The 12,558-nt window shown below is 38.2% G+C and overlaps 1 protein-coding gene across 5 annotated transcripts in view; it reads right to left on the bottom strand.

The window, feature by feature from the left end:
- ARHGEF33 (Rho guanine nucleotide exchange factor 33) overlaps window positions 1–12,558 on the bottom strand; it is a 75,814-nt gene that overhangs the window by 40,337 nt on the left and 22,919 nt on the right. For all 5 annotated transcript variants that reach the window (XM_025260897.2, XM_025260901.2, XM_025260903.2 and 2 more), the window contains exons 3-6: window positions 11,203–11,312; window positions 9,469–9,518; window positions 469–633; window positions 7–128 (exon numbers count right to left, since the gene is read on the bottom strand). In XM_025260897.2, the coding sequence (XP_025116682.1) occupies window positions 7–128; window positions 469–633; window positions 9,469–9,518; window positions 11,203–11,227 (362 nt within the window). In that variant the 5' untranslated portion in view covers window positions 11,228–11,312. The remainder of the gene's footprint in view (window positions 1–6; window positions 129–468; window positions 634–9,468; window positions 9,519–11,202; window positions 11,313–12,558) is intronic.

Below are 12,558 nucleotides of genomic sequence, written 5' to 3'. Positions count from 1 at the left end.
ACTCACTTGGCTTTAACTTTTCGAGATTCTCTTCGCTTCTCCTGTTGAAGCTGTTCAATTTTCTGTTGCATTTCTTCTTGTTTGGAAGTGATGGCCTGGATCATTGACATGGCATTGCTCAGCTCTTCCTAAAAAATAAGAATTGATATGTATTTAATCTGGTATATGAAGTTAAAGTATATAACATAATATCTAGTACACAGAAAACTTTTAATACATATTAAATGAATGAATGAGAGATGAAAACTTTACTTCTATTGTAGCTTCTAATTTTAACATAGAGATCCAACCAAGTAAAACATGATCTTTTCCCATGAAAGTTAGTGAATGGGCCAGAGGAAAATTCTTGTATTTGGTTGCTAGGCAAAAAGGCAAGTTTTTTTGTTTTTTTTTTTTGTTTGTTTTGTTTTTTTTACTTCTGTTAAGATGACCAGAAATCTCTAGGAGGGAAATAGAAGAAGGACCTACCTTAAAATAGTTCAATGAATTCTTCATCTCAGTAACTTTCTCTTCCATGGAACATCTGCAGCTCTTAACCTTCTCTTCCAAAGCATATTCTCCATGTTGAATTCTTGACAGTTCTTGCATTGCTTCTGTGAAGCCAGTTTTGAGTTCAGAGGCTAGAGCCTGCAACTAAATAATACACAAAGAGTGAATTCAATTTGTTATAAATTATTATGAATGGTATCTCTGATCCCTTGGATGTTTCTTTTGTTTGCAAAACCAGGCTCTTGAACATGTACAAAACTCATTTACTAGAAGACTATTGTGTACACAACTTTTGGCACCTTGGCCCCACTTGTCTAGGGAAAAGTGGGTCTTCTTTATATCACTCATGCTGAAGCTTGATAGTGATAAAAAAGCAACCAATTTATTGTTTGCAAGTGTTCCTGCAACTTACTATTTATTCAAACACCTTTGATTAAAAAGAGATTTACTTTAAAAGCAAGCTATGCATGTGAAAGACAGTGTTGATCAGTAATTCTTTGAATTCCATGCAAGAAAGGATGTTGAAGAAATTCAGTTATTTTTTCCCTTAAAAAAAGTAATGATAAAAAGAGTAATAATTAAGCATATCTGAATATTTCTTTGAAAGGGAAGAAGTTTTTTTTAATATTCTTGGATGATATCATGAAAAAGGAGATTATGGTGTTTCCAGGGGCAGGAAAACCTACAATGGTAGAAACTCAGCACATTGATAGTAACAAGAATCATCTTCAGCCATCAAGCCTGGTCATGTAGGAATGCACACTTGGAATTTTATTGTCAACTTCCAACCATGAAAAGGGTGTCAATTTTGGAGTCAGGTAGGGTATAAATCCTAGCAACTCTCCTACAAGTACTAAAACCTCAGGCAAGTTGGTTAGCCTCTTTGTAGCAATTTCCTCATCCATAATACAGCTAGGATAATATTTCACAGGACTATCTTGAGAATTAAATGAATAAAAGTAGGTAAGGTACCTACCACAGTGTATGCTTGATATGTAAAAAGTATTCAAGAAATTTTAATGCTTTTCCCCCTTGAAGTGGCAAATCAGAAAGCTAAGCACAAACAGAAATGTGGAGAAAATGGAGCACTTCTAAAGTTCAGTTTTATTTATTGAGTCAATGAAAAAAGCATTTTCAACAAATAAAAGGTTAAGATAATAACAATAAGGTAATAATAACATTACTTACATGATTTTTATGATCTTACATTCTGCTAAGTATAGAAATGCTTACTCCAGATTACTTTTTAAAAGAGAACTTTTTAGGAGCCTAAAAAACCCTTTCCAAATGGTTCCAACTTGTGTGACATCTCAAAGTATAAAATGAATTACTCTTCTGTACCATATTTTCAAAATATAGGGCTTGTGGGTCTCAGTGCTTCACAGAGGGCTTGGAGGAGGGGGAAATAAGAGGAATCAAGGAGATCATTCCGAGGAAAAAGAAGCATGACATCTCAGGTGTTTGGAGCTGAAAGATTGGGAAACAACATGAGCAGTCTGTATTTCATTCCAGTCATTTTTAATTTTGATATGTCTGTGATGGGTTTCAGCACATGTCCTAATTCAGTTGTCATGTTAGGTTAAATCACCAGATCAACTACATTTGATTTGGTAATTTTCATTATACAATTTCATCTTGAGCAAAATGAAGTCAATGGCCTGTGATATCAAAGCAAAACGTAGGCACGTTTCAAAATTGAAGGAAGGAAACCTAACATTCACTCATGTTTCCTGCTTGGAAAAAAAAAAGGGAACCACTTTCCAACAGAAATAGGTTTCATTTCCACTACTCCCCTAGGTGGATGTGTGGCGTTTCGCCCAGGAGGCAAAAGGAAGCAGCAGGATTCTCTTCACCTGTAGAACCCCAGTTCTCAAATATTAAGAGCTATCAATACATTTCACTAACAGCCAGGTTATATAGGGACTTTGAAAATTCTGAAACCATTTTGAGCTAGGAGCACCCATTTTCTTTCCATATGTTACTGTGAGCTCCTTCTATACCTGCCACTGAAGTAACACTACTGCTTTATAAACAGCTTCACAACCACTGATCAGGCGGGGGGATGCCATACATAGTGAGTACAATCACACACCTGAGACTACAGGTCACTTTTAAGTTGCTTGGGAGATTCTGAAAACCTTTAGCTACTGTAGACTGGTTTTCTGGTACCAACTGGCCATTCCTTTGTAAGTAAAAAAAAATATTCTGAAGACATGGACTTATTTGCTCGGCTCTGTCTCCAGCTTTCTTGTTTAACAGCCCACAGCCCACCCCCAGGATTAGAAATGGGTGTCTACCTTGTTCTCCAGCGAGTTGAACACGTTCCTCATCTCGTTGATTTTTTCGTGAAGCTGCTCTAGAGAGGTTATGATCCCTCCATCCTGCCGCTGGAGGCGGGCTCCCACCGGAGGCAGGTTCAGGGAACTCTTGTACTTGGAAGCCTACGGTACCACAGAGGGCTTCTTAGGCTCAAAGAAATAGGGGAGGGGAGTCCGAATTCTTCCTATTTCCTGCTCTTAAATGAATTTCTGTTTCTCAATTTCCTTTATTTTCTTGGCTCTTAACTCTTCTCAAGATGAATTTTAGTCATTGTCTACCAATTTTTTTTTTCACCAAAGATACCTTAAACTAAATTTTCATAAATTAAGCAAGTTATTCCAACTTGTCTTTTACACAGACTTCTCCTTCCCTTCTGTCTCATTATTAAGGTCAGAAAAGTAGGGAATGGGCCTGTGCTTTGAGAACTCTGCAAAGTTTTAAATATCAAGATTTGAGAAATCTCCACAAGGTATGCCAAATTCCTGTGACACCTGACTAAAAGCTCTACAGGAGCAAAAGCTCAGGTATTTTGAAGTAGCCCATAATGGCAAGAATGCCAGGGTAATTGCTTTGGCTTCCCCCTAAATCAGGGTTGCTACAGAAGAAATGGGGTCTTTCTGCCAGCTGCCACTCCCTAATTTTTAGCCTCTGTTAATCCAATGCAATGGATTAACCCATTGCAATTAATTTAATGCAGTGATTTAAAACACAAAATGAGTCATTTGAACAGTCAAGAGTAAATTTCCCAAATCTTCTCTACACTCCCTGCAGAAATTGATCCTTAAAGTCATTCTTACCAGGCAACACTGAGGCTGATAGGAAGCCTGTGGTGGGAATTTATCTTATCTATCCCTGGATGCAACACAGGTCTAGCAGAGATAGCTTCTCTGGAGTTAGAAGAACATGCCTCAATGGTAAAAAGAGACTGAGGCTTAAACAGGGCTTACAAATCCTAGAAAACATTCAATGGAAATTTTGATGATGAAACCTATTACTGTAGGACTGGTTCCCATAGTTTTCCAGTTAGAGTTTCTTTGGGCATATAACCCATTTTCTTAAATTATTAATATTTTTATTACAGAGAAAAAGGAAAAAAGGAGTCACCCAAAATCGCATTACTTTAATATAACCAGTAACATTTTGGTATATTTCCTTCTGTTTCGTGCTATGAATATAAATGCAAGTATTAATAGCATTGGCTTTGGCTTCCTAGGTGGCAGGGTGGTAAAGAATTCACCTGCCAGTGCAGGAGATGTAAGAGAAGCGGGTTTGATCCCTAGGTCGGGAAGATACCTTGGAGTAGGAAATGGCAACCCACTCCAGTATCCTTGGAAAATTCCATGGACAGAGGAGTCTGGCGGGCTATGGTCCATCATGTCTCAAAGAGTCAGACACGACTGAGCACACACGCATGCATATTTGTAGTGTTGAAATCACATAAAAGATACATTTTGATTCTGTCCTCCATTTTCTTTCCTTTTGCATAACATTCTTATAAGCCCTTCCCCTCAGCCTTCACATGTTTGTCTAAGTGTACATTTTAATGGCTATATGATATTCCAAACTACAAGTGTGTCAGAGTTTACCTACTCATTCACCCTTGTTATAAATTTGTTATTTATGATTTTTCAATATATGATAATGCATTGAAATATAATGCTTTTTACTGAAAGCTTTGTATATATTTCAGTTATTTTCTTTGGATAATTCTTAAATATGAAATTACTGAGTCAAAGGATGTTAGGTAGTATTGACCCAAAGGAAAATATACCATATTGGAATATATTCAATTAATTAATAATTATACAACATATATTTGACCAGAAGGCTTGAAAAGTTATAATAATATGGTTGTATATATTCTTGGAAACATACTGTATGACATGCAATGTCCTAAATTAGTGTATTTGGAAAATCATGTCTTAGATAAGACATATGAAACATAAGTAATATAAATGGTTAAAGTGTCTACATTCCTAAGGCTACACATGAGCCAAAAACATGGCTGAAGTTCAAGTTATTAGTGTAAGGGTTGCACTAAAACTAAATTGTGCTGTTACCACATCTGTTGCCTTAACTGGGGGATGCTCAACCCTCACTTCTCATGTTAATGAAATCATAATTTTAAAATATATATTCCAAATGAAGTAATCAAGGCTAAATCAACACAGTGTGACTCTGGAAAAGAGATTGGGGTGGACTTTGAGAGGGTTATGGACAATGGACAATGGACAAAAAGGAGAGGGATAGATTTGGATTCAAATAAAAGGGAGTGTATTAAGCTAAGGATCAGTCATTGTGTCTACTGATTCACCTGGTCCACAGTAATTCTACCTGGAGTGACCTGGGAGATTATAGTGCTCATTCTACTGTTGACTTCTGTGACCTGATTTAGGTCACAGTACAAGACCAGGAGCTGACTGTGGCTCAGATGGAGATCAGTCCTGGGTGTTCATTGGAAGGACTGATGCTAAAGCTGAAACTCCAGTACTTTGGCCACCTCATGAGAAGAGTTGACTCATTGGAAAAGACTCTGATGCTGGGAGGGATTGGGGGCAGGAGGAGAAGGGGACGACAGAGGATGAGATGGCTGAAATGGCATCACCGACTCGATGGACATGAGTTTGAGTGAACTCCAGGAGTTGGTGATGGACAGGGAGGCCTGGTGTGCTGTGATTCATGGGGTCACAAAGAGTTGGATACGACAGAGTGACTGAACTGAACTGAACCATATTCTTAGCAAACAGGTTACATTCATCCAAAGAACAGGAAGCCAATTAGGGGTACGAACATTTTAACACTTTTACTGCATTTGAATTAAATTAGTCAAAAAATAATACTCCTTGTTTTAATCATTGTTTCTTTGAGCTTCAAACTTTTCTTCTATTTATTAGCCATCTGCAATTCTGTTTTGGTAAACTGTTTGTGTTCTTCACCCATATTCTATCAGGGTTTCAGAATTTTCCTTTTTATTGATTCTATGAACTATTTATATATCATTAAAGCTCTGTAATATTTTTGTAGGAAATTTTCCAGTTTTTGTTATTTATCTTTGAATTTATTGAAAATATTTTTACATTGGGAAAATTTTTAATTGGGATGTGATGTACTCACTAACCTTTCCCTTTGTGATTTTTTTCCAGTGCTTTTTTTTTCTTCAAAAGATATTTTCCAGTGTTTTTTTTCTTAAAAAGACATCCAGAGACAAAATAAATATTCACTAATTCTATGGTTTCTAAAAATATTTAATCCTTTAATTCACTTTTGAGTTAATTTTGATTAGAGTATGAAGCAAAGATCTTTTCTTTTTTTGCAAAGAACCAGACAGTTTTCCAAACACCATTTAGCACCAAACTAAAATAACTACATCAGACCCTTTGGCTTAAAGCAATATACACATCTCACGATATCCATTCATTCATTCAACTTTTATTGAATATGTATTATATTCCAGGCACTATACTTTGTTCTGAGAGTATAACAAAGAGCAAAATGTACTAATCCCTGCCCTTGGAGCTTACATTCTAGAGAAGCAGACAGACAATTGAAAAATAATAAACAAGTTAATATTTACTATAATGTTAGGTAGGGATTGGGAGATCTGTTGAGAAAATAAGGAGATAGAAAATGTCTGAAATGTCACATTTTCCTTCACCTTTCATATTTTGCTCTCCCTTTTAAGTATAGATTGTATCTATTCTAGTTAATCTCTCCCTGTATCCCTCCTTCCTTGTCCTCTTCTTTATTTCTCCTCCTTCATCTTCTTTTGGTTAAATGTCACTTGGAGTAAACAGACTGGGACTGAGGAGACATTCTTTTAACACAAGGACGGGGTTATAATCACAGCATCACAGAGGTCACATGGAGCAAGTTCACTTCCACTGCTTCATTTGTTCGTCCGTGAACAGATGTACTTGGATGTATACAATAAGAGAATGAGGCCATCCCCACTGCAGCTATATTTAGCCAACATTCAGGGAGTGACCTACATAAAATCTGTAATAGACTTTAAGTCATACCTGAGTTTAAAGAGATAGTCACACTCATTCAAATGCCATACACAGGTCAGGTGTTAACAGAGGGGAGGTGGGCGCGGAGGTCTTGGACAGACAAGTGAAACATGAGATCAGCACTGAAGGAAGATTCACTTCCTGTTTCCAGACCATTGTTCAGGCTAGTCCCTCTGCCTAAAATTACCCTTCCTCACATCCACTTACCAAATGATTAACTTGTTCTTATAGGCCTGATCCAAATCCTTCAGTTAAAATTAATTCATCCCTTTTTCATTTTCCACAGAATTTTATCAATACCTCTGTTGAAATTCTTCCAAACAGCCTATCTTGTATTTATTGTATGTTTTTCAGGACACTTAAAACTCAGTAAGAATATCTGTTTCATCTTCCATTAGGCCAAACAGACTTTGCACATAGTAACTGCTCGATAAATATGCATTGAGTTGAAATGAGGCTCTTTTCTTCAACCTCTCTCTTTGCTGGTCTGGTTCTAAGAGCAACGTGATTACAATGTTTTCATAATCTTGTGCTGGTTTGCCCTAATTGGGTCCTCAGCAGTGATCTCTTACATGATATTTTTGGGAACTAGTTATTTTCATTTTATTGTTACTCAAAGTAAATAAATTTAAATTACATTTCCCCAAACCACCTGCTCCTCTGGATTCCTGTATCTCTATTTGGGAGACCACTCTTTTTCATAGTTGTTGTTTCATCCCTCAGTCATGTCCGACTCTTTTGCGACCCCATGGACAATAGCCCACCAGACTCCTCTGTCCGTGGGATTTCCCATGCAAGAATACTGGAGTGGGTTGCCATTTCTTTCTCCAGGGGATCTTCCTGACCCAGAGATAGAACCTGCGTCTTCTGCATTGGCAGGCAGATTCTTTACCACTGAGCCACCATGGAAGCCCCCTTTTCCTAGTTGTTGTTGTTGAGTCGCTAAGTCATGTCCGATTCTTTGCGACCCCAAGGACTGCGGCACACCAGGCTTCTCCGTCCTTCATCATTTCCTGGAGTTTACTCAAACTCATGACCATTGAGTCATGATGCCATCCCCCTTCTCCTCCTGCCCTCAGTCTTTCCCAGCATCAGAATCTTTTCCAATGAGTCAGCTGTTTGTAGCAGGTGGCCAAAGTATTACAGCTTCAGCATCAGTCCTTCCAGTGAATATTCAGGGTTGATTTCCTTTATAGCTCCTTGCTGTCCAAAGGACTCTCAAGAGTCTTCTCCAGCACCACAATTTGAAAGTATTGATTCTTTGGTGCTCAACTTTCTTTATGGTCTAACTATCACATGTGTACATGACTACGGGAAAAATCATAACTTTGACTATACAGACCTTTGTTGGCAAAGCCACGTCTCTGCTTTTTAATATGCTGAGTTTGTCATAGCTTCTCTTCCAAGGGGCAAGCATCTTTTAATTTCATGTTTGCAGTCACCATCCTCAGTGATTTTGGAGCCAAGAAAATAAAATCTGTCTCTGTTTCCACTTTTCCCCCATCTATTTGCCATGAAATGACGGGACCAGATGCCATGATCTTTGTTTTTTTAATGTTGTGTTTTAAGCCAGCTTTTTCATTCTCCTCTTTCACCTGCACCAAGAGGCTCTTTAGTTCCTCTTCGCTTTCTACCATTAGAGTGGTATCATCTACATATCTGAGGTTGTTGATATTTCTCCTGGCAATCTTGATTCCATCTGTGAGTCATCCAGACTAGCATTTTGCATGATGTACTCTACATATAAGTTAAATAAGCAGGGTGACAATAAACAGCCTTGATGTACTCCTTCCCCAATTTTGAACCAGTTCATTGTTCCATGTCTGATTCTAAATGTTGCTTCTTGCCCTGCATACAGATTTCTCAGGAGACAGGTAAGGTGGTCTGGTATACCAGGGCTTAAAACCTTAAGAGCCAACTTTGAAATCACCCTTTCTCCCAACCCCCACCTAACCCTGTCAGTTCTTTCTTCCTTCTCAAGTATTCCAAATAACAATGCCTCAAGTCTAGAGAGTAGCATGGGTTTCCCTAGCCCAAGCTGTTTTCACGTTACATATTATGTCAGAATGAACTGTATGATTTTTAAGGAAAAAAATTTACTTTAAATTACAGTTGGTAGATAGAAACCAAAGAAATACTATGTAGAGAGCCAAAGTGACTGTCATTGCAAACATATTACATAAAAGTTAGCAGAACATTTGTCTCCCTCATAAATCAAATTATTCCCATTGTTTGAAAAGAGCTTAACTTTTTTTCTGTTATCATATACGAACATTTGCAGTGTTAACCCCCTTTTATTCTCAACTCTCCCCACTAAGATAAGAGACTAAAAAAAGCAGATCTTGCTCTCTCCTTCTGATGGAAATGTTATTACACAGGGTAATGGCCAGAATGATGGCGACAACAGAAAGAAAAGCATCGTTGATGTGGGAGTGGTGGTGCTGTATTTTATAAACTGGGTAAGCTGTCCTTCAGTCATCAGTTTTCACCAAAGTACAGTGTGAGTGGTACTCTTGACCCTGCTTATCTCACAGTCTTAAGTGAGCAAACGCAATGATACATGTAGAAGCTTTTGTGAGTGCTAAAAACAATGGGTACATAAAGGACAGTCATTGTGATACGTAAAAGAGTTTAAAACAATCTATTTTACCTGGTAAATCTGTGCAGAAGGATTATTCATTGGCTTATGTTCATTATCTCCTGTAGGGAAAAGAGCTCAGTTAAACACAATTCATTCTGTCCCTATTCTCTTCAGACATGCAGGGAACGAGGGGACTTACAGGATACTAAATCTGTACTTGTGTGGTAAGCCAATGATTCATCAGAAACAGAAGATCAATTGGCATAGGTTATTTTATATTACATTCTAATGATCAAACCATGTCTACCTGATATATCTCTTATAGTAGAAAATCATCCGCTACCAAGGAGGGGAAGTTTCTCAATCAAACTGAATGATAAATGATCATTCATTAGCCAGAAGGGAATGCCCATGAAGGGTCTCTTTTAGACTTCCCTGGCAGTCCAGTGGTGAAGACTCTGAGCTTCCATTGCAGGGGACACAAGTTTGATCCCTGGTCAAGGAACTAAGATCCCACAAGCCACATGGCAAGGCCAAAAAAAAAAGGGTCTGTCTTATTCTTGGGGCTGAGTGAAGTCTATCTGAGGGGCTAGTTCCAGTCAGGAAGTCATTTATCCAGTGGTCACTCTATTGTTCTCAGGAGGCCTGTGTAAAATATTCTTTACTTCTCCTGCCTCTGATCCTTGCTAAACTTCAGAGCTCTGCCCTCTGTCATGCCCAGATCAGCTAAAGGAATTTTGCTGTCCTGCTGGGCAAGAAGGTTGATGGAAGGAAATTTCAATACAAAGGGTCTCGGAAGGATGCAGGCAGAAAGAAAACAGTATTCTCAACACTAGAGACAGGTCAAACACAAAGAAAGTAGTAGGTTATGAAAACCATTTGCACTAGGGAGGAAAAAGATTAGCCTAGAATGTACCTGTCAGAACCTCAGCCCTGAGGACGAGGTAAATTGCATAAAATGTACACCTCATAAGCACCCCTTTGCTTATCCATTTTAGCCACATCTCCTTTGTATCACATTGTATGAATCAAGCAGTTTATAGATAAAATCCCCAGCTGCAAATATTTGGATGTATAGGTGTGTACATTGTTCTCCTAGGACATTCAGGTACAGGAAACCCTTCCTTAGAGGAACCAGCCTCAGTATTTTAAGTTTATAAATAATATATAACCTCAGCTCAGAGCTTCTACACACCAAGGGCAGTCTCTATGAAATCCAGATGGTTTGAGATTACTAAAATCCCCCTCATGAGCTTGAGTGGATTGATTTACTTAACCTATTTCGTGCTATGTCCCAACAGCCTGGTATAATGGCAAGAACCAGAACCTAGGGACAGAGACCAGATTCCCAGATCAAACTCTGACATTTTGTAGCTATAGCCTCACTTCTCTATGACTGTTTCTTTACCTATCAATTGAAGATGATAACAGACCCTACCTTTATATGGTTGATTCTGTGTGGTAAAATTTAAAAGAGAAAGCCCTCATGTTTCTAGGTCAGCCTAGAAGGCGTTGGATGTCTGTTAGTTCAATATATATCTTGACCCTTTTCAGGAGGTCATTCTGAGGCAGTCCTAAAATTATTGCTAAGAAAAGTAAGAAACTACTCAAATTACAGATACATGTAGCATTTCCCGTTTCCCCAGTACCACGTCTGTGCTCTTCCGGGTCATTCTGTTATGATAATGAAATAAGAATAGTCAAGTTAATATCTTATTCATGTTGCGAGATCAGGGCAAGACAAGCCTACAACCTGTATTTCTTAAATCCTGAGCCTTAAGCAAGACATAGGAAAAATCTAACCTTGCTTGGTTTTGGTCTTTTCCATGGTGCCTGTTGCTTCTCTCTCCTCCAGCTTATTCAACACTGCATCTTCATCGTCCCTGGATCAGGCCATCCCCTCGTCCCCAGACCTGTCAGTTGAAATCAAGAGTAAGGGAACAGGTGAAGTGACTGGACTTACTTTATGCGCTAACTTTAAAAAATTGAAACAAACACAGAAGCAACAGGTGTTATGTGCAGCTTCAGAAGAGTGAAAATATTAAGTTGAGCACATATTTAGCTTAAAACTCAAAGGTAAATATTTTGTCAACAAGTATGAATTTCATTACTTAAAATTATGGTAGTTTTTAATATACTGAATTCTGTGGGGGATCAAACCAATTAACTTAAACCCATTAATTTTATTAGCAGGGTATAGTTTGGGGAAATTAATTTGAGCAAGCATGAAGGCTAATATATCTGTTTCTATTTCATTAAACAGTAAGTTCTGTGATGGCCTTGTCCCCACTTTCACCATCTGTAGACTTCTTTACACCAGGAGATGCTACTCAAATGTGGCCTGGCTGTTGTGATCTTTTGACATGAAACTGCTGGTTCAGAATGCAATCTAACAAGTAAAAATAGTATTGTGGACACTGGCGCTCTTTTTATCCCATCTAGAATTTTAACCCTTTTCAATGATGGGGGAATTCCCCAATCTTATGCAGCTTGATCAGAGGCCTCCCCTTATGTGGAGGCTGAAAGTGCCAGGTTCTCCTAGCCTTCCTTGCAGCTAAGGCATGATGGACATGTGGTAACATTTTGATACACCCACCTCAATTGGTGCTAGCAGTTGCAGAAGGATTTTCTAAGGCAGATATACTTGATATACTTTCTACTTTCTTAGAAATAGAAATGATTCTTAAGACAAGCAGCAGCAGCAGCAACAAGGGTGGTAGTGGTGACCATGATCTGGTATAGACAGCTGAGGTAACTCCAGCTGCTGCTTTCCTCACCAGAACAGCTCTGCTATATGATTTGGGGCATTGCTGCTGGATGCATAATCCCAAACCTGGTTCTCCAGTCTCCCAGAGATTTTATGAGCTGTCCATATCCTTTTAACAATGTCCTTTGCTGCGTAAATCAGCCAGTTGTTTCCTATTGCTTTGCAATTAAGAAATGTAATTGAAATAATAAAAATATATTAACACTCTCCAAGATTGAGAAAGCATAAGTTATAACTTTGTTCATTGCTCTAGAAAAGACACGTCTAATTTCTGGTGATAAAATGCAGATCAGTGTTTACCTAGGGCAGGAGGTGGGAGTTTAACTGGGAAGAAGCACAGGGAACTTTTTAGGTTGATAAAAATATTCTATTGCTTAATTGTGGTAGTGGTT

Source organism: Bubalus bubalis, chromosome 12 (assembly GCF_019923935.1).
Source record: "Bubalus bubalis isolate 160015118507 breed Murrah chromosome 12, NDDB_SH_1, whole genome shotgun sequence".
Taxonomy (NCBI): domain Eukaryota; kingdom Metazoa; phylum Chordata; class Mammalia; order Artiodactyla; family Bovidae; genus Bubalus; species Bubalus bubalis.
The sequence above is the reverse complement of the archived record's forward strand: the minus strand, read 5'-3'. Positions and strand labels throughout refer to the sequence as shown.